General features: G+C 42.0%; 1 protein-coding gene across 1 annotated transcript; it reads left to right on the forward strand.

Moving 5' to 3' along the window:
• The first annotated feature begins 434 nt into the window (after positions 1 to 434).
• Positions 435 to 16,707, forward strand: mcama (melanoma cell adhesion molecule a). The gene is made up of 15 exons (XM_070843934.1): positions 435 to 593; positions 1,302 to 1,530; positions 1,667 to 1,737; positions 1,840 to 1,927; positions 3,640 to 3,816; positions 5,401 to 5,528; positions 6,823 to 6,961; positions 8,264 to 8,379; positions 8,507 to 8,648; positions 9,034 to 9,164; positions 9,551 to 9,692; positions 11,760 to 11,795; positions 14,261 to 14,390; positions 15,089 to 15,206; positions 16,618 to 16,707. The coding sequence occupies exons 1-15, from the start codon at positions 435 to 437 to the stop codon at positions 16,618 to 16,620; spliced, it is 1,809 nt and encodes a 602-aa protein (XP_070700035.1). The 3' UTR covers positions 16,621 to 16,707.
• Positions 16,708 to 22,602: the final 5,895 nt, after the last annotated feature.

Here is a 22,602-nt window from a genome sequence, read left to right on the forward strand (position 1 = left end):
CAACATGGCTGAAAACGCACTTGGCTCTCTGAATCAACAGCCCAATGTCAAACTGGCTGGCCTTCCCATGCCTGCATTCCCCCGATGAAGCCTAGGGAACTGGTTTTCTGGCCAAGATGTGGTTTTGTGGTTACAGTCAGCCAGGCAGAAGGGAGATGAAAATTATGCCATGTGGACAAGAAGCCTTTTCTTCTTTGTTCTGCTAACATGGCAGACTGGCTCCAGGTTGGCCTGGGAAGCCGGTCAGTCATCTGCCAAACACAATGCAGTTCAGAATTAAATCAGGGCTGAGGGTCAAAATCAGATTTGGATGTCAGTAAAAAAAAAAAAAAAGTACATGATCGGGGTGAAATGCCATTTTTACGTTGAGTGTAATACCATTTTAAGTGGGTCGTGAATGATGTGGGACAGTCCCTGCAGAAAGCAGCTGATTTATGTGCATGTCTGTGTGTTTTACAGCATGGGCCAAGGTGGAGCTGACTATGCATGAGAGTGTTGAGGTGTACCTGGGTGACTCGGCTCAGATCCCCTGCCAGCACAGCTTCACAGACGCCAACAACGAGCCCAGCTTTGTCATGATCCAGTGGTTTGTGGTGAGTGCTGCTGGACCCTCGGTGAAAACTGACACCGGCTGTCTGGAACTATCCAACCGCGCATGTATGGAGTCAATAATTTTAATCATGGTCAGGGAGCTCTGAGCTCCGTTTCTAGTTATAGCATCAGACTCTTTTTAATTGATGCATTATCCTCCAGAGAACACAATTATACAGAAATAAACAAGAACTGTCAAAATAGGTAAAAAAAAGAGGACAAAAATAACAACAGGGTCTTTTCATTGAATTGACCAATTGATTGTGGCTCATACTGATGGACTGAAGAGACTAGCAGGCCGTCCACAACACAAAACATGGGTGAATAACTGATTCTGCCTGTCGCTAATTAGATTAAATTCTTTTAGATTCACTCCAATACAGTTTGATCAATAAAACCCATAGCTGTGAAGTGACTTCACAAACCAGCAAATCTCTCTGATCATTGTGCCTCTAATGTAATAAAAAAAACAAACAAACTAGGGGTTGAATGATGTGTTTTTTTCATGGTTTAATAAGGAAGAGTAATACCAATCAGCCAATTAATGACACTGATTAGTATTAGATTACTATTAAACTATTGGAAATGTCAGAAAACACTAATGAATAAAAGTAACTTCAGGGATCAACCAAAAAACCAAATGTTTGCACTGATTTAACACTAAAATGCGGGAGGTGTGAAGTGTGTCCTGGCTGTGTGTCCTCCTGCAGAGAGTTGCAGGTAACAGCTCCCGGACACGGATCGTCTACGCTGATAAAAGTCAGCAGATGGTAGACGACAACACAGACTACAGCGGCCGCATCGAGGTGACTTCAGACGAGCAGGGAACTCGACTCACTATCCAAGAAGTCAAGCTGTCTGACGAGAGGGAATTCTTCTGCCAGGTGAACGGGCTCGCTGCCGGGAACGCTGAGGGCAAGACCCACCTCAGAGTGTTTGGTGAGGAAACCCTTTCTCAGTGGCAAACAGTTAATCATTTGAAGGAGGCTTTGTAGTCTTAAGAATGTCCTTTATATTCGTTTCATAATGTGGTTATTTATCACAATTGACTCAAGCGTTTATTTTCCTGATTCAGCTCCTCCAGAGGCTCCGGTGATCGAGGGCGTCCTTACTGGGATATCTGTGACCAATGAGGCGCCGTCTAGGGTGGGTCCACTATGTATTAGCTCAACCAATGTAGTAATCTTCAGGATTACAATGTATCAGATAGTTACTGAAGTCTTTGTTTGTTATCTTTTGTCCATCCAGGTTGCCTCATGTGAGGTTCAGAACGGCTACCCTAAACCCAACATCACCTGGTACAGGAACAGCGTTCCACTGATGCCAGCACCAGGACGTAAGTGCACACAGCAGATGAACTACAATGTCTGTCTCAAAGCAGAGGAAACAGTAGGGTGGTACATGGCAGACCACGGCAGACCCTCTAAATCCAGGCCACGACTTTGCTCTATTTAATTTCAAATCCCAGCATGATGACACAGCACTGCAACAGGTTATTCTCTTTCTACCCACATTGGTTTACAAACTGTAAAACACTAAACCTTCCAAAAGTATCACAGAAATGTCAGCTTGTCGATATAGGTCGACTGTTTTGGTCAAGACTGAGACATCTCAACAAACATTAAGTAGATTGTGATGATATTGAGCACAGACATGTTCAGGTCATGTCATGCAGGTGCACGTGTTGATCAGACAAAGATCCAAGAAGGATTCAAACATTGTCACTATAAACTGACCAAATGCTTCCACAACCATTAGTATCAGCTGAGCTTTGTGTTTATTGCTGATAAGTTACACTAACTTGAAATGGTATGCTGGCTGAACATCAGCATGCCTTAAAGATGGGGTGAGGAGCTCAGACATCTGGATGGAGCGCTGAGTGGAGCTGCTGCTCCTTTGTGTCAGAAGGAGCCAGTTGAGGTGATTAGGATGCCCCCCCGGGAGCTGCCCCTTGGAGGTATTCTGTGCATGTCCAACAGGGAGGCAGACCCAGAACTCACTGGACGGATTATATTTCTTATCCGGCCTGGGAACGCCTCAGGATTCCCCAGGAGCAGCTGGAGAGTGTGGCCGGGCTGAAGGATGTCTGGAATACCTTCCTTAGCCTGCTGCCAAAACAGCCCGACCCTGGATTGCATGGATGGATGAACGAATGAATGAATGTTAGCACAGCCTCACAGAGCCACAAACACGACTATAATCTATTAAGAGAAGGAAGATAATGAGATTGCTAACTGCAGTGATAACAATATGAGCTACACTCTGATGAATGATAACGTTCTGGAAACTGTGGCAACATAAACACACTCCAGGCACCAAATCCATAAAACTCTGTGTAGATTCACAACTTAAACTGTGTGTGCATGAAAATAGAAGTGTCTCATTGTTTTGGTCAGATTTATAAAGCCACACGCACACATGGTTCTGTTTTCTAAATCTCAGTCATTGTGGAACCAGGCGTTTATACACAAGCCTCATTTGACCTCCCACAGTTCCTAAATGAACGTAAAACCTCCTTTTATTAGCCGCTGGCATGTCCACACCTTTGCCTGTTCCACACAGATCAGACCTGTTAATAAGAGGAACGAAGAGGTGCAGTTTAATGGACCGTGTGTCCATCAGTGAGTTTCTTCTCCAACAGCACCAGAGTAACGACACATTTATAGTTATAGTCCTCTATCTACCCTGAGCGCTGTTACTCTCATTAGGCCTCTTTTGTCCAAAGCGACGAACACATTAGATAAACCCCAGGCCTCAGGAGATCAAGAATAAAATGCGTCTACAGTAGCACAAGAATAAATGAAGTAACATATAAGTGCATATTAGTTGAGTAAGCACTCACAGAAGAGATCCGCCTTCGAGCAATGATGAACACAGAGAGATTCTGCTGACTGAATCAAGTTCTGCAGCCTGTTTCACCTCCGAGGAACCGCACACAAGAAGAGCGACTAACACTGTAGACTTCAGAGGTCACCTGATCACATGATAACTGCCATCAGTGCTGGCTCTGGTCCGTCGTTAAGTGTCCACCCTTTGTCCGTCCTCCAGATGTAAACGTGTTGACCCTGGTGATCCACGAGTCCAACCTCTACTCCGTCCAGAGCACGCTGGAGTACAAGGTGACTAAGGAGGACAAGGACGCCCATTTCTCCTGTGAGGTCAGCTTCTTTGTCCCAGGAGCCATCAGGACAGTCGAGTCCAGCAGCCTCAACATCACGGTTCACTGTGAGTTAATGCTGAGCACCTTTGTCATGTGGGCCTGACAGAGCGATTCAACTGATGATCGACGTCTGTATTTTTGACAGAATAACTTTACAACCTACTTTACTGTCTCCGTCAGTTTAGTGTTTCCTCTGCTGAGGGGCCAAGTGGGCCGCATTCAGTTATAACTACCACTGAGGTTTTTAGTTACCTTTAAGGTCAAGGTTTAAGAGGCACAGAAGAAGCAAAATGATCTTTTCCAAGGACTTCTTAGTTCACCAGTCCACCAAATCAACTCCTACTGAGGTGGTCTCATTGACAGTAAAGACTGAAGGGGTCAACATCATCTGAAAAATGAGGAAACATTTCTTGTTCGCCCTGAAATTAGCTGATTTACACAGTTTTGTTTCTAAACTTGTCTGTTTAGCAGATTCCACTTGATGAATGATGAAAGTCAACACAGACATTTCTTTCCTTTTTAAAAAAAAAAACCCTGCTATAATACATCAGGGCTGCATTAAAGATTAAGTTTAACTCACCATTAATAATTTACAGTTTGAATCTATAATGTATATCTTTATGTTTACATATTCCTATAGGGAGTAATGTGTAGTCCTTTTATTCTTATTAACATCACAAATATTTTAATCAGGCTTAATCAAACAGTATTGTAGTATTTTAAAGAAATCCTCATGTTTGTGTCTCAATGTAAGATAACTCAGTGACTATTGAACTTCGTCATATTTTTATTATAATAACATCTTTCTGTAGTTGTCAGATTTATATAATGTAGAGACTGACCGTTTGTACTGAATCCATTTCTCCTATTTTTTTACATTTACATATATTTACCATATTTGGCCTACGCATTGAGTGCTTCAGTTGGCTGTAAAAGATGCTAATGCACAGCAGAATATTGATAACCTATCAATATTGATGATGAGACACCTACATCAGAAAAGATGCTGGTGATAATGTCTTTGTAAAACCTAAATCATGGCCCCAGGCAGAGGTTCAGAGATTATTTAGTCACCAGTAAAGTATTTTTACGTTCAGTTCTGCTTTGTCAGGAAAATCAGCACTGCCTGGTCTCCTGTGGTTCATCTCCATGTCTCAAGTGCTGCAGCTTTGATAATATGTTACTCTCTTTCTCCTTAAGCTGTCAGGCTAACAAAAGCTAGTCATTTAAAGGCACAGTCCACCACTTTTACACATGAAGTTCAGTTTAGTGGCCATGAGGAGCGCTACTTAGTCTTCTTTAACTTAAGGATCCAGCATTTACAGCAGTTGACCCACACAGGGAGTAAAAGTCTGACACATATTTCAGCCTCAGCTGGTTTGATTTTGACCTTTTCTTCTTTAAGCTGTCTTCATATTAAGCTGCTGGAATGCTCCTTTAAACCTTGTTTTTGTCAATAAAGCCGTGTTATTTCAAATTTAACAGACACATTTTTTCTCGGTCATTGTTTGACACAGTTTTGTAGTGACAGAGCCAAACACAGCCTGTGCTGTCAGCGATATGGAAATGGCCTTGTAAAGTGACTTAAGCAGCTCACTGAATAGGCCTGCTTAATTTGATTCTCTGTGCTCGTGTGTGTGTGTGTCTAGACCCCACCACCATGGTGGAGCTGTGGAAGGAGTCGCCCCAGGGTTTGGTCAAAGAGGGGGATACTGTGGAGCTGCGTTGCCAGGGTGATGGCAACCCCCCGTCGCCCTTCGTTTTCAACAGAGAACAAGTAAGAATGGGAGGCATTTTCTCACCCTAAAAGTCCCCAAGAGAGAATGGGTGACACACAGGAGACACGTAGGGAATGTTTTTGATATGCAGAGCTCACAGAGCCCCATGTAGACATGAGTGTGCAGGGTGTGTGAAGGCTCTGTCAGCTCCGACCCTGCAGATCCAGGCTGGGGTCTGAGAGCGGAGGCCACGCTGACGGGGCTCATGGGTAGGACTCATTCCCATGTCAGACACTCATCCATTGTGTGTGTGTGGACGAGACAAAAACTCTGCTGACCGCAGTTTTAACTTCTACTAACTGGTCTTTGTAACTATGACTTAGTAGGAAAAAGTAAAGGAAAATTGTGCTTGTTCGTTTCTTTTGTTTTTTTTGGTTTGATTGTTTTGTTTTTTTACAGTATAGATTTTATTTTAACATTTTTGTTATGACTCTCTTTGTTCAAAACACACATTTGTACCATCGACCCCTGAGTGTTAAGTCAAGGGGAACTGGACTTTAGATTCTTCTTCCGAGTGTGAAAGTGTTGAGAGATTTGCACTGTTGTTTGACCTGACTGAAGGGTTACCATGACAATGGAGGATGTACCCTCTAGTGCCACAGTTCTATTTTGAGCTATGGCCACAGTATGTACAGTATTAGTTTATTAGAGGTTACCACAATTCATCCTCTGGCTGCAGTCATACATCATTTCCAGTTTCATAACAATCCAGCCAAGGTATTTCACTGTGGACCAGGAGACAGTCAAATGTTAAAAGTATTACTCAAACTGCAATTTACAGGAACATTTTGTGCTTTCACTTTTACTTTGAAGTCAGCGGGTTTGGATATTACTGTTAAACATTTAGGATTTGTTTAAATTCTGTCTGCGTCACACCACTTGTGTTTCTTGCCCTAATGGACTCCAGTGTAAATTGCGGTTACATTTGTAGCTGCGTCCCCAGATCTCAGAGGTGAGACCGGTCAGTAAAATGTTATCACGATGGCTGAAAGTAGCAAAAGGAGATTGTAAAAAAACAAAATGAGCATCAACCTCTGACAGTAAGTTTCAGACACCCTCAGCTTTTTATTAACACAATTGGAACTTGAAACAAATTCATGTGTGTTTCCTGGCCGCAAAATAAAACTGAGGGAACTAAGTTATCAGACGCTAGCTTCCATCTCAGTCCAGATCGCCTTGGAACATTCACTCTGAAAGCACATCTGATATGAGAAAGAACACACTGAGTCTCCGTCATTACTTCACCATGATCACAGAATAGATTTAGATTACATATGAGCGTATGTGTTGCAGGAGCCGTATGTGGACTTGGACAGCAACGGTGACGTGTTGATCCTGTCGCCAGTGACACGGAAAGACGGCGGCATCTACCAGTGTCACCCTCTGGACACCAGCGACGAGATCAAAGGAGAAGTGCAGCTCACTGTGCACTGTGAGGATCGATCACACAAACACACAGACACATGTAGGGATGTAGTGACACCGAGAACTCATGCTACAATATTACCACCATGAAAGTCTACTATAGTCTGCTTGGGAGCATGTAGATCTCTGCTACACCTAAAAATAACCTAAACCTATAACCACTGTAAACGTGACTAGATATCTTTTAACTATAATATTTTATTTTCTAATGTTTTTATTACAATTGTTGGTCCTCCTGTCGTGTCTAATTGTAGTCGAGGCTGTTTCTAAAACTAGCAGGATAGTTGAGCTGTTTCAAATAAACTTACAGTCAAGATGGGGGTGAAGGTAACAGAAACAGGGATTTATTCATGTTGTATCACGTCTAGCTGGACTGGATCATGATCAGTCAGGTATGGAGTTAATCTGCAGATGCTCCAGTTCAAAACGAGACCAAACCTTTTTGTATGGACACAGAGGCCTCAGCTGCAGCTTGTGCTCATATACAGGGACTGTCCAAGGCTACAGCCTGTCCGTCCTTGGGAGCTGGATCTCTCCTTCACTGTGGTGCTCCCGGAGGTTTCTCTTTTCCCACTGGGTTTTTTGAGTTTCTCCTTCCCGAAGAAGGAGGGTCATAAAGGGCAGGTGATGCCTCGGACTGATCCACCGGACTGATCCACTGGCCTCATCGACTGCTGGACTCTTTATTAGATTGTTTGTTCGCTTACACTTGTTTATTTCAGTGAACTTTGTAAAGCACTATGAGACACTCTGTTGTGATATTGGGCTATACAAATAAAATTGAATTGAATTGAAAAGCTGACTGAAAGCCACACATACATGCATGTTGCATGTATCTCCAATACTTTGACCATAAGCTTAAATCCCTACGAATACGAGTGAGTATGGTGGCGTATCAGCAGTGATGAACACTTTTATTGCATTAGTTGTGTCTTGGCTACAGTCTGAATCTGCAGTGAGAGGACTCTTCCTGTCAAAAACAGGCTCCTACAGTCTGTTTTTGTCTCAATCAGCTGATGCCGGCTTCATACCGACTTCAGTTCAACATGTCAGCATACAGTTTGACACTGATCGTTGTAACTAACCGGGCTGAGCCGACTAACATGGTACAGCTGATAAACAACAACTGGTGCACTGACAGAACTTCCCGGGGTCTTTTTTTATTGTGATATTGTAAAATGCCGTTACGATATAAATATGTTGTCACATCTCCATTACTTTCTTTTCCTAAACTGTGCCTTTAACAACCCAACCTGACGACACTGCGTTGTGCTGTGTGTCCTGTTTTGTCGGTGTGTGTTGTGTTCAGACTTGGACCCTGCTGTGGTGGTACCTAAAGACTCAGAATTCATGCTCAAAGGAGAAGATCTGACTGCAACCTGCAACGCTCTGTCCTCCCTGAAAACATCCACAGTCTGGTACAAGGTATGCACACATTAGACCCTGGGACATTACATGTGTTGTACAAGCAGCAGGCTGTAGAGGGACATTCATTCACTGACTGTCGATTGATGAGTGTATGCTTATTTTGTGTGTGTGTGTGTGTGTGAAGGATGGGAGGCAGGTGGGTAAGGGGAACACGCTGCACCTGAAGGACGCCACCTATGACACGTCAGGAGAGTACATCTGTGAGGTGACCGTTCCCACCCTGCCCGCCCTGCACACCAGCGGCTCCGTTCACATCATCGTGCAAGGTCAGTAATCCCCTGCAGTGACGCCACTTAGACAATGTCACTTCACTTGTGATGCGGAAGGAAACTTGCGAATTACACATGTTTGCTAGAGTCAAACGAAGCTGGAACCAAAATGAAATGTGACTACTCTGACATTAGCTTAATATTGAAGGAAAAGTAAAACTGTTAGTGAAGGAAAAACAGTATTTCTGTTTAAAAAAAAGAAAAAAGTGCAGTAAAACAACAGAGTAACATCATACTCAGACAGTTTAGCGGTGTGGAAATGAACCTAAATTTATCAAGTCAACAGGTAAACATGGAGGAAATGTTGAAATCGCAAAATAGAAACCCACTTATCACTAAGATATGGTTTAATAGCACTGTGTGTGTGTGTGTGTGTGTCTAGGTGGACCCCAGCTGCTGGGAGGGGAGCAGGAGGTGCAGCTGGAGGAGGCAGCAGGCAGGATGGTGAACCTGAGCTGTGAGGCTCAGGGCCATCCACTGCCCAGCATCTCCTGGAGCATCATCGGCAGCCAGGTATCACAAAACAGCCACAGCAGTTCAGACAGGTAGCCATTAGGCACAGGTAGAGGCAGGCAGTGTGCTCAATAAGTAACAGTTCGTCTGGTCTAGTTTTATTTCAACCATTCTTCTGCTGTATAAATAGTCCAGAAGAACGCGATGCCCATCTCTGTCATGAGACTGGTGCGTTGGAGAGGGTAGATCAAAAGATCAAAAGAAAATAGGAATAATATGAGCAGACTACAGAATTTTCACCACAAGAACCTGCAGTATTTGGGGAGTTTGCTTTGGCCCACAAACTTAATTTTGCAAATAGTTGAAGCTCACTGATGTAGAGATGGAAATGTACCCCGTGTTCTCGTGAACAAGGTGTGTGTGTGTGTGTGTGTGTGTGTCCATAGAACTGGCATGAGGTGGTGAACAAGGCAAACGAGCTCGTAACTCACAGCGTGGTGTCAGTCAAAGTCACCTCGGACATCAGCGCTCTGTGCAATGCTTCCAACGACATGGGCACTGAAGTGAAGGCTTTCAGCATCAAAGCCAGTAAGAGTCTCTCTGTCTCTCTCTCTGTCTCTACCTGTCATTAACCATTAGTTTGTAATCTTCTAAAAAATGTACATTTGCATGTTAGAACTGTTACATTGGATGTCATGTTAAAGGGCCACACCAGTTTTTAGCTTATTCATCTCCAGTCTTTCTTCCAGTGTGACAGGACTGTTCCTGTGATTAATTTCCAATGCTTGTGCGATATTTGGCTTGTGGTTCACTGAGGGAGCCGCTGTGAGTTGAAAAGTAACGACATGAAGGAAGAAGAGTGCTCTCTGCTCTCTCACAGTGATGGAGTTCAAAACTTATTTTGCTTTTGAAGTCTCCATTCATGGCCGTCATGAGCGTGGGGGTTGCTTGCCCTTCTCACAGTGAATTCATTATTTATTAGAGACTCTTTTTTTTTTTTTCAGGCTTTTTTATAGTGTCAGACTGTGTACAAGCACAGAATGAAAGATGTAAAGTTTGGACTCTCATTTATCATATTTGCTCCCAAGCTGACTCTGAAGTGTTTGGCTTCATTTTTCCACTTTAATTATTATGGAGGGAGCGCTGGTGTGACGACTGTGGTTGTATGTAGGTTGTTTCTTTTTCATATAGGGCGAGCACTCAAATTTTCTTCCAACATTTTTCATTTTGTCAAATCATTAGCAACATACCTCTACACACACACACACACACACACACACACACACACACACACACACAAACACACACACAGGTTTCAGCCTTTTACATCATGAAAAGAAATATTCCACGAATATTCCCGTTCATATGCAGCCATGCATGATGTTAGTCCAACTGGAGTAGAGAGGAACAGCTGGAGATACTTGTGCCGTTCTGCTCCTTTATGTCAAAATATGATTTTTTTTTTTTTCCACCAGTGGCGGACTTGTTTGGCATGAACACAGCCTCCCCCTTTCATTCCCGCTACCACCTTCTTGGTGTTGTGTTACTTTCCTAAGTCTTAAGAAGTGTTTAAAAGTAGGTGTGTTTCTCAGCCAGAGATTTGGCTGGTTGGTTTGTTTACAACGCACAGAGCTGACCGCAAAAACTTGTAAAACTTGCAGTAAAAGCTTCATATCCTAAATACGCTGTATATCAGCTTAGACCACACGTCTTCATCAGCAAAAATAGTATCCAAACAGAACAATCAAATTCAGAATAATGTCATATTTGGAATGATCGTGGAATATTAATATGCCTGTAAACATAGTTTGTGCGTCTGCATTGATTCAGACTCTGGCACCCTGTGAGGGAGCAGGTCGTCACCTTTCAACTCACCGCTGTTCTGCAGCAGCACCACGGTCCAGTCACATGACACTTTTCCATAGCTCACACCGACTGTATGTCTGGATGACAAAAAGCCGTCACTTTAATGCGGTGGTTCCCAACCTTTTCAGCTCGTGATTCCAAAATCTTTTTACAGAGATCTTGTTGCCCAGATGTGTGATTTTACAGAGCATGCTGGGTTTTTCAGTGTCCCGTCCTGCTCACCATTTTTACTTACCTGTGACCCGTCATCCAGGGGTCATGTCTACATGGTAACCATAGATTTGTGGCCCTTGCAGGAGTTACACATTGTCATTGTTCTTATAGTTTGTCAATGTGTAGTGCTAAACCGACTATAACCGTAACCCTAAGACCAACCCCTAACCCAGTCTGAGGGCTAAGATCTAGACGGAGCCCATCGAAGGTTGTGACCGTGGTGCAGCTAATAATAGTGAGCAGTTTGACAAAGTTGCTTTTTTTCAGTCTCACACTTCATTTGAAGGATTTTTAGAAGCCTGAAGTGGCCAAAGTATCCAATAAGGGGAAAAAAAAGCATATCATTATAACCAAAATATGTGTTTTATTTTATTATTCCTTTAGTCATCTTGTGACCTGGTTGGGAACTGCTGCTGTAGCAGACAAATGGAGTCAGTGTTGAAGTCCACATGCTATAAAAGCCTGTGTTACACTTCCAGTCAGCTCTGTTTCACACTGCCAGAGGAATATAGGATTGTAATTGCGGTACATCTGTGTGTGTGTATTACTTTTAAGTGTTGCTCTCCTTGTTCCCAGTTCCCAGACTCACCTCAGCTGCTCCCTTCTCTCCTGGTAAGATTGTTGCTCCTCTTTCCCTTTTGCTCAGTTTGATGCTTTTCTGTCTCAGTGTTCACGCTTTACATGAAATTCTGTCTGCGACAATGAAGGGTTGCAGGACTATATACATTATTTATTTTCATACAGGGGCTCTATTTCCATGACTGTCTTTGGATTGCTGGCAGATCTTTGGGATGGCCTGTGGGCACATTAAATATTCTGTTTGATACCAAGAGAAAAATCAAAACACCAGCAAGTTCAACACACCAACACTTCTAATGATGCTGGAACCGAACGGTCTGCAGTGGTCAAAAACATTATTCTTGTACATCCCAGAATTTTAAAAACGAATCCAAATAAGTAACATAAGTGGTCTCTCTTTTGCTGACGTTTCCAGAACATGTTTGTGCTCTTAAAGTGGATTTTTGTCGTATGGAGAGGGGCATTATTATGGGGTAATTTTCTGACTATCTGAGTCCCTTCACACCATTAAAATCCTCACTAGGCTGTGGGGAATACAACTGGCAAATAAAATCAGAGCTCGTCATCATCCACAGGCTTTAAAAACAACAACCAAAAAAGAAACTATGTCTAAAATACCTCCAGTGCCGTGTTGCTCCCAGGACATAAATATTTGGTCACTCTCATGATTATTTACTGAGATTATTAGTGGTTGAATTTAAACCATTGCACGTTCAGAGTGGAAGCTTCCTACACACACTTAACAAGGAGTGGAGGATCTGCATGCAGAAGGAATTGCATCACTGTTTCATGGCACTCTGATTGATGCCGTCTTAGTCTGCTTAGTCTCGTTTTTGTGGGTTCAGCATATTCAAAAAGCTGCTCTGGATAATTTAATGCTGGAAACTCAAGTAAAATCCAGAAAATAGCATCACTTGTGGTGTGTCAGAGATGGAAAAAGGCCAAGAGCAGTTTTGGCCCCTGTGGGAATGATAAATGCACCAAATATGGAGCCCAGGCTTCAATTTAAACACAAGGCTCGACTGTGGGAGCACCAGCATCAACATAAAATTAGAGAATCGGTTAGAAAACTGGTTAAGATCAATCTTAGATTATCATTTTCTAGAGTTCTGTCACAGTGCATCAACTACAGCTGCAGCATCACCCACTTCTCAAAAGCTTAAAGCCAACAGTGACGTTGGCTCTCAGATACTATGACCATGGAATTGAAGCAAAGGGTTTGATTATTTCTTTATTGTGTTAGTTTTACTACACTGATTTGCTGCACTTTGTTTAGAAAGGCAGCTAGTTTGACGGCAGTAAACGGACAAAAATTAACTAATTGCTTAGGATGATGAACTCTGCACAAATATGACTTTGTGACTATGTGATTTGAGCATTAAATGAGATAAAGTTTGATATTTACAAGGTATGAAATGGAAAAAAAAAGTATCATGAGTTACTATAGGATTATTTTAAAATATGTCAAGTTAAAAAGTTAGAATTAAAAAGATGAATTAAAATGTGGTAGTGTAGTAGTTCTGTTAAACTTTTGAACAGACGATAAAGTTAAGGTGTTCATTCTGAATGGATAATAGAATCTAAATAAAGTCACTTATTATGTGTCACAGATGCTGCGCAAAATAAATGACATTTTTCTGCGGTTGTGGCACTTTAATGACACTGAAATATAAAACACATAATTTCACGCTCTGCTAATTATTTCTTCTCGAGGAAATGGACTTTGTTAAATAAGCCACTTAAGACGCAAACTAGTTTAAAGAATAGATGTTTTCTTATTATTATTCCTAAAAGCTGCAGTCATTTAGCACTGCACTTCCTTAAAGTTGGAGGACTTCCAAGAGACAGATTAAAAAAAAAAAAAAACAAGAGGGATGGTGGAAATCACAACAAATAAGAGACACTCAGATATTTAGTTACCGAGTAGAAGTCGAGCTCCAAAAACATCCAAAACACAGGATCCTACACTTCCCATAATGCAACTAATGGCACCTTTCCTGCAGCTAAACATCCCATGATTCAGACTCCACACCCCCAGCAGGCTTTCTGTCATAAACTTTGATCTTCTAAGCCCCTTTCTAAACTTGTTTTTTGTAGAAAGGCATTCATGAATGTTTAATGTTTGTCTTCCCACTCCTCCCACTCCTTTTTGACATTTTTTAAAATTTGTTTTATTCCCCAGTGTTTTCATGTTGTTTAATCCCTCTGTTCTCTGTAATGTTTTTATTGTTTTGGTGTTTAATCTGCTGTTTTTTTTTAATCTTTCTGAAAAGCACTTTGTAACCCCATTTAGAAAAGTGCTTTATTAATAGTAGTTTATTATTGTATAAGCCTAAATTGAAGTAATTTTCCAAGACTTGAGAAAGCTCTTCCAGATCACAGAACAGTCATACACTGTTTTCACAAGCTGAACTGAATTGGACTGACACTTGGTCTCTCTCTCTCTCTCTCTCTCTCTCTCTCTCTCTCTCCCTCCCTGTGTGTGTGTGTGTGTGTAGCTGAAGGCAGCGGCGTGATCATAGTGGTGATCATACTGTGTCTGCTGCTGCTGGCCGTCCTCGGCAGTGTTCTCTACTTCCTGCATAAGAAGGGAAAAATCCCCTGTGGACGCTCAGGGAAACAGGAGATGTGAGTACAGTCTCTTCTGAATCAGTCATTTTTCTTTTATTGAACAAACCCATATAAAAAATATAATGTTTATATTTGTGACCTGTTTTGAAAGATTTGAGTGGCACAAAGAGAGACATACTAACACTGGGGCTGGGTGTTTTAAATATTACAGCATCAGTGCCTTTTTAAAGTGATAAAAGACAATGGGCCCTACATTCGAACGTTTTGGTGGCATCTCGACACGCTGACCTTTGAGTCTCAGCAGTGGGCTGATAACACATCACATCAAATAGCAGAATGCGTTGTCATGTTTTTTTTCTAGATCTGGGTATAAAAAAGATCAAATGCTTGTTGTTTTGGTCGATACCTTTTTAAAGATATCAAGAACCAATACCCAGCCTTAACGAATGCTTATATGTTCTGGTCTTTTCATGGGATTTATTGACTCTTGACTACTAAATAAAAGATGTATTCAGCCTTATGCTTTAACGAAGCTTTTAGTCTTAGCTGCATCCAAAACCTTAGAATAAGGAGTAAGTAACGTTCAGTGTATTTCTGGCTGATGCAGAAATGTGAAGACTAACAGTAAACTAAGGGATAAAATGTCAAACTTTAATTTCTAGTAAAAGAAGAATCTGTAATGATAAACGTTGCCACTGTAGTTATCTTGGTCTTTGTCAAATTCCACACGTGCCGACTCTTGTTTCTGTCGTCAGCACCAAAGAGAAGACCACCAAAGATGACATTGTCGTGGAGATGAAGACCAACACAAAGAACGAGGAAGCTGTCCTCCTAAAGGCTGTCAACGGAGACAAAAAGGGCCCCAATGGCCAGGTAACTATAGTAGTGTCATCATTATTTCACAATGTAAAGAAAAGGGCTGCCAGTGTCGACGTTTTCTCTGCTTAAGTTTAGCAGCAATGTGAAGTTTGTTTCTGAGAAATCACGTGTGTCAGCAAATGCAGCGTTGGCCCACAGAAGCTGCTTTAGATTTGGACGTGTGATGTATTTTAGGGAAATATCTGCTGCTTCTGCATCAATTATTTAATGTTATAAATTAACCCGCACCAGCTGCTAGCATGCAGAAAACACATTCTGATGATGTACGGATGTCTGGACGTGACAGAAACATGCAGGAGTTTGTAACTTAAAGGGATATTCCCATGTTTTTCACTACTGTCTCTCGTGCTTTAATGCTGTTAGTTTGGCTGTAAGATGCGGCTGCTATTATTAGCTACTTAGCATAATTAATACAAGGCTGTTTATGGCTTTAAATGAAGCACGAAAGTAGCTGTTTGTGCGTCCTAACAATACATGCTGCACTGTTTTAATAGAAACACCATGAAACACATTTAACACAAAAGTTATTTGTTCAGAAACCTCGAACTTATTAATTAGTGAGCTTTAGAGGAGCAGGTAGATGGATTTGGTTACCGTTGAATAGAACTAGACTCGGTGCTTCCACTCAGAGGAATGGATCCTACATACACACAGTTATAAACAGAACATCAGTATTGATGCTTCTTAGAAATGGCTCTGTAATACTGTGCCATTAAAGTAACCCTTTACAGAGTCTGCAGAGCCTGAAGCGCATCAAAACGTGTACTTTGACAGTTCAATCTGAAGTAGTTAGGTAATTGTAGAGCAAAGCAAAAGAGGTGAAACTCAACCACACATGAAAGGTGTTTGGGGCTTTTTGGAGCTCTGTGTGTGCCCCTCAGCCAACGACGGCTCCCTAAAGTGTGTCTTTTTGTGCTCTCTGTAATGTTAATGGACCAATTTTGATGCTGAAATGCAGAGATGAGCCACCAAAGAAGTGAGAGCTGAAAGGAAAATGTACAAATCCTTCTGTAAACAGGTCAAACATGAGTCTGTAAACTGGACATGTGATAATTTCACTGCTCCTTGGGGGGGATTGTTTACAGCTGCTCATGTCTCCTGCCCTGTTAGACTTCTTTTGACCAATTGACTGTGTTTCCAGATCTCAGTAATTAACTTGGTGACTACAATGTCATTGTTTCTGACGTAAACGACGGCCAAAACTACAATGAGATCCAAGTAGTGATGTGCAAAGCAGTTCCTCTCTGTGTCATTCCCGATCAATACAACACCAGATCTTACTAGTAATAAACTGGAATTTCTCTCCAATCGTAGGTCACTTCCATGTACTGTTGACTGATCAGTAGACGGTGTGTGTGTGTGTGTATACAGCATGTCAGTGTTGACTCCTCTTCTGTCCCTCCAGTAAAGTCCCGCACGGTTCAGCAGGGACGTCGCGCAGCAGGAGGCAGGACACACGAAGCCAGCAGTCAGTGTGTGTGTCAGAGCAGAGGAGGCAGCAGACGCTCCCACTGATCTGAGACCTGCAGGGTAACACCACCTCATAGCCCGGACATTCCCCCATCATGCTTTGTTCTCAGCAGTATTCAGTAGATTTACACACACACACACTCACACACAGGTATGTATGTACAGATGTGTGTTTTCCTTTGAATGAATGTTTGCTTCCTCTACGTTCAGTTTCTAAATTTGCTCCATACCATTTCCTGAAACTGTGTTCAGCTCTTGGCTGTTGTACGGTGTACGGTGTGTGTGTGTGTGTGTGTGTGTGTGTGTGTGTGATGGTGTCTCACACACACAATCACCTTTTTCTTTTGTGTTTTTTTTTTTTTTTTCTTAATGAAAGTGTATATATTATATATATTTTGTTATTTAAGATATTGTGGCACTCATTTCATTTCCGCGGTAGCGTCTGGGTCATGTGCATGTTGATCCGTGTTCATGGGTCCAAGTGAGTTTTGGTGTCGGAGACCAAACGCCAGCCGCTCCTCTGTGGCAGCCCTTCACTGTTGGTTCACAGTCACACTGGGCGAAGGCTTGCCAGTGTGTTTGCTTCAGTCGGATTTATTTTTTATTTTCTTTTTCTTAATTGATTCCAATATTTGTAGAAATTGATATTGAAATGTACCAAAACAAGAGGAATACCGAAGCCTGTTCTCCTCTGAAAAGCCTCTGATCACCTGTCGGATCGTCAGGAGATGCAGGATCATCAGAACAGCGATCAAACCGATGAAACCCGTCAATCAGACACACTGGCTGCCTTCTTCTGCAAACTGCTGTCAAGCCCTTGTACTGTTTGTAAATACATGTAGTGTACAGACCTGCTAGTGTGGCCTTGGACTGGTACTGAAGGTGGAAAGGTCAAAGGCTGCTGATCTGCTGTGCCTGTTCTGAGAATGCATCATACACTGAATTTGTTTTTGTCTCTTTGGTTTGCTCTGTGTGTTTTCTTTGTGTTTCCACTGAGAGCTAGTTGGGCCTGAAGCAGTGTCCCAGTGTTGAGCATGTTTACAGTGTTTACTACAGATAGCACATACAGTACTGATTTCTTTACCTTCTAGGCTGCCGTACGTTTCTGATTGGTTCTGTACAGTTTGAGAATCAGCTGGCAGAGAGGGATCCATAAATCTTAAAAAGTCTGCTTTGCATTACCATGAAACTCTTATTAATTTAGTTCTTCTGTGATGGATCATTGGACTCCAGCAAGTTTCAAGGTGTTTTTGTGAGACTTGTGAAATGAATGTAAAGCAGTGGCTGTGGAAAGTCACATCAGAGTGAAGCATCTGGGTTTTTTTTCTTTTCTGTGGAAACCTGATGATCTTTGATAAACCATGAAAAAAACTGAGGGTGGTGGAAACACCTTTAAAACAAATCAGACAAGACAAAATATTCAACTGTATTTTTGTCTGGATTCTAAAATGCAGCCGTGTTTCCATTAACAGTAGTTGGAAATGACCAAGTAAAGAAATTGTGATATCCCCTAATCTAAACAAAGCCTGAATAGAAGGATATAAACCAACATTTTAAAGTCATCTTATTTGTTTATTCTTTATTTTTGGATCCTCGTTAGCTTCCACAAGTGGCTGCTGCTCTTCCTGGGGTCCACATAGGGAAAAAAACAAGACACCAAAACAAGCAGAAAACATCTACGTCAGACACAGTGTTTAAAGAAGTTTCATCTTAGAAAAAAAGGTTAAAAATCTTTCCAGGAATGTTTTTTAAAGATTTTTCTTTCTCATAGATCATCAAGTATTCATTTTTCAGCAAACTGATGATAACGATAATGGATTAGAGGCACAAGCTGGAGCTGATCACCTGGTCTGTGTGTCTCATTTATAGTAAATCAGCTAAAACGTGCTAAACGCTGGTCACTGCTCCTTTAAGGGCCCGTGTTGTGAATATGATGTACTGATTGCTCACTGTGTAGGTTATTGTGAACACATACCTTTTGTTGCTCAGAGCGCTGCATTGCCCAGATGACTTGCAACATAACAAAGTAGTGATGTTTCCTGTTTTCTTTTTTTTTTCCTCCACTGAGTTGAAAGTGTTGAGTTTGTACAAGTTGTATCCAGGTAGAGGACGTCCTCAGGCACCAAGCGATGCTGCCATTCTGCTTTAGAGAAGCTGCACACAGCCAGAACACCTCCAGTGTGCAGACAAACATGTCGGATTTGGTCCTTTTCAGTTCTTCGTTATTGTTCTGGATTCTTCACTAGTGGGAAAGTTTCAACTATGTTTTTTTTTTTTTTCTAAATGTGTGTAAATTAAGTACTGTACATGTGATTCTTTGATGCTTGCGTTTTTTTTTATATTTTTTGCAAGAAAATAATGCCAAATAAAAATGTTTCCTTTAAAGAGACAGTTTTTTTTCCTATCATTTTGCAGAGGTATAAAGGAGCAGGCCGTATTGGAGTGTGATCACTGTCAAGTTTGTTTGTTTCTTCGCCCCCAGGGCTCAATATGAAGCAGAGCAGCAGAGTTCAATGTGCCGTCGGTTAGCGTGGCTCAGTCCCACTGCGAGGAGACGGGAAGGAGCGCTGCCTCCAAACCGCTGTCAGCACGAGCTGGAAGTGACTCCAACAGTAGCTCAGGTTTCCAGCTTGGAAGGAGGACGGACAGAAAACACAGCTCACATCTGCAACAGATTCAAGCACCTCATAGCTGCCCACCTCACTGCAGAACAAATCCGCTCCTCTGTTTCTCTGGCGGAGAGCGTGCAACTCCAGGTAAAGAGACCGTGTTCATCTATGAGGTTAAGAAGTCAAACGGCACGTTCCTTCCTGCTATCAGTCATTTGCCATGTGCAGATGCTTTGTTGCCTGTGAGGTTTTTGTTTTAATACCTCAGGGGGTGCTGGTCAGACGTTTTCCAGTTAAATTTAATTTGGCTTTAACTAACCAAAGGACATTTTCTCTAATGCTGTTAGGAAACCGGGCCTTTTTCTTCCAATACAAACTGAACAGTGTGTTCATTGGATTATTAGTCAGGTCAGTTTCTGTAAAGGCAGGACAAGTTTATTTATGTAATTCACTCACATTGAGAGAAAGAGAGAGACATTACCAGCAGCTGTTTTCAGTTGAGGTAAGCCCACTGAACACTACCTGTCCACAGTTAGAGACCAGCTGGTGAACACAGTAGAGCTTTTAACAGCCACAGAGCCACATATTTCCCCCCAGGACAAAACCAGAGCCTTGAGAGACTGAGAACTGGATTTACAGTCATCAGGTTTAAATGCTAATGTTGCTGAATCGGAATGTCTGCTGAAGATGTAAATCAGCCACTGTTCGCTAACAAACTCACCATATTCACTTTAAGGGTGTGTCAGTGTTTACAGCTATTTTCTGCTGCCCTTCAGTGGCCAAAATCATCATCTAATGCAGGTTTAGATGTCTGCTGAAACCCTTTTATCACACGCTGATATTGTACCTAACATTCTAATAATTAATAACTAAATTAATTACAGCAGAAACGACTTAAATGTTGATAATTAAAAAACAGCCTGGAGTCATTATGGACAGATCACACAGGTCAAATGTTAAAGAAAATACTGTTTAATTAAAAATCTTAATGGCTTAGGCATGAAAACATGGCAACAAAACAAATGCTGAGGATATTAAAAAGACAATAAATAAAATCATATTTACACAAGCAGTAACAAAGCAATGACGACAACTTTTTAGTAGGCAAATTCTTGTTGAAAAGGCTAGTTACCAAGATTATATCATTAACCAGTGGAGTTTACCAGTGACAGAGTGTGTGTGAGAGACGGCGGCGCCTCTGGCAGTGATTCAACATGGCTGTCAGCCTCAAGTGTATCCTCACACAGCGGCACTTTCTGGGTCAGGGGTCAGTCCCTGTTGGAGCGTTCAAACACAGAGATGGAGTGAAAACAAAGACGACACGTTCTCTGTATCGGCTCGAGCCGAGGGGCGACGTAACGCAGCGTGCTGCTTTGAAACGCTTTTGGTTCAGGGAGAGTAAAGCTGCAGATCCACCAACGTCAGTGTTTTCAGCAGGGACAGGAACAGGCTACACTTCGGACAATTCCAGCTTGATCAGAGATTTTGCTTATTTTACTGCTTTTCCTTCATGTTTTACACCTCTGTACCGCTTTAGTTAGGCAATACTTGTGTTTTCAAGAGCACAGAAGCAGCCCTGAGTGGATTCTACAGACACTTCAGTGTGTTTAAAACCTACTTTTGGAAGAAAAATATATAAAATAAGATCTATGTAATCACAGGATGACAAATATACCAATGTCAACTCAGGGGGGATATCTTTCAAATGTATGGTACCTCATCTTAAATGTCTGTTTTTTCTCTCTCCACACGCCGACACTGTCTGCACATCCAAGGAACAAACTCCTGATTTGCTGTTATTGTAAGTTAAAATCTGAGAAAATCACTGTCAGAAGAGGGATCCATTTCTTTCCATTTGTTTTAAGCCGCGAGCGAGGAGGAACTGTTTTGGTTTGTCTGCTTTCATGTGCAGGTTGTGATTGACAGAAGGCACATTTTCATGTTACTGCTCAAATCCAAAGTGACGAGCGCGGATCTGTTTTGGAAAGGGAGAAAGGAGAGACTGCACTTGTAGTTAAAGGGGACACTTAGGACATATTGTCCCGTTTCTGTGAGAGTGGAAATGAGACTCTCAGTCCTGTGTCGTTTCTGGCGGCGTTCCTAAATGTGCACATTAATATGGAACAGCCATCTTACTGTGGATCACAATGCTTTTGTATTCTGCTGTGATGTGGTCGTGGACTCGGAGCAGACTCTTTGATGACTCAGACGTCTGTTCGTCTTTGCTCTAAATGCGCCCATGATCCTGTGGTTGGGTTAGTGTGCGGGCCGACATGTAGATGTGACGGCAAAATGCCACTGATGCTGTGACGTGCGACGGCTGCTCAGTGTTGGTCCACCGAAAAGACATCTGAAAACCTGAGTGATAGAGGACCATCTTGTTTACTCTTTGTGAACTCGAAACTTGACTCGGACCAGCTCTGATCCACAACAGGCCCTCTACTTATCGCAGCTTGGCTCAAACTCTGACGTTTCACTCACTCAGTTCATAAAATGACTTCTGGGAAAACAGTCGATGGTAAAAACTCACCAGATGGGCGGAAATCTCCTTCTTATTACAGTTCATCCTCTGGGGACCGGGGATGTCTGAACCAGATTCAAGCCAATCCATCCAATAGCCGTCGAGATACTTCATTCTGCACGGCTACAATACATTTCAGCAACATTGATGATAAAAACTCATTTATACATCGTATAGGGCATTTAAAATGTCTCATAGGGCAACTATAGATTATTTTCATCAATTAATCTGATGATACTTTTACTGATTACGACAAATGTTGGAATATTGTGAAAAATGCCCGTTAAAATTTCCAAAAGCCCAAGCTGATGTCTTCAAATAGGTAGTTTTATCCAATTGACACTCAAATATGGCCAAATTATTGAGTTACTATTGTATAAGACAAATAAAACAGCAAATCCACACAACAGGGAAGCTAGAACGATGACATTTTTGATATTTTTGCTCAAAAGAAACCAACTTATTACTATTAATTGGTATCAAAACAGATAAATACTCTGTTGATCAAGGAATCGACTAATCGTTTCAGCTCTAATAATTCAGAAGGCTGCATAACGGCCAGTGAATTTGTGATTTCAACAGTTATCCCACAAACACAAAAAAACGAGTGACTGAAATGTCTGAGCGAGACGGCCTTCCAGGACTGATGTGTGTGTGATGGGTGGATTACAGGAACCAAATTAGACCTCATGAGAGTCTGAAGCTGCACTGAAGTGAGGGGGCCTGGGGAAGCATTGCTAAACTCATCATCAACATTAAATATGGTGGGTGTGTGGAAAACTAATGCAGG

This window comes from Pempheris klunzingeri, chromosome 14 (genome assembly GCF_042242105.1).
Source record: "Pempheris klunzingeri isolate RE-2024b chromosome 14, fPemKlu1.hap1, whole genome shotgun sequence".
Taxonomy (NCBI): Eukaryota; Metazoa; Chordata; class Actinopteri; order Acropomatiformes; family Pempheridae; genus Pempheris; species Pempheris klunzingeri.

What these genes read in the sequence shown, in the direction of transcription:
- mcama (XM_070843934.1), top strand. Translation starts at nt 435, where the DNA reads ATGTGCATGTCTGTGTGTTTTACAGCATGGGCCAAGGTGGAGCTGACT. An exon ending in CCAATGAGGCGCCGTCTAGG is followed by an intron (nt 1,738 to 1,839) that starts GTGGGTCCACTA and finishes TTGTCCATCCAG; the next exon opens with GTTGCCTCATGTGAGGTTCA. An exon ending in TCGTTTTCAACAGAGAACAA is followed by an intron (nt 5,529 to 6,822) that starts GTAAGAATGGGA and finishes TATGTGTTGCAG; the next exon opens with GAGCCGTATGTGGACTTGGA.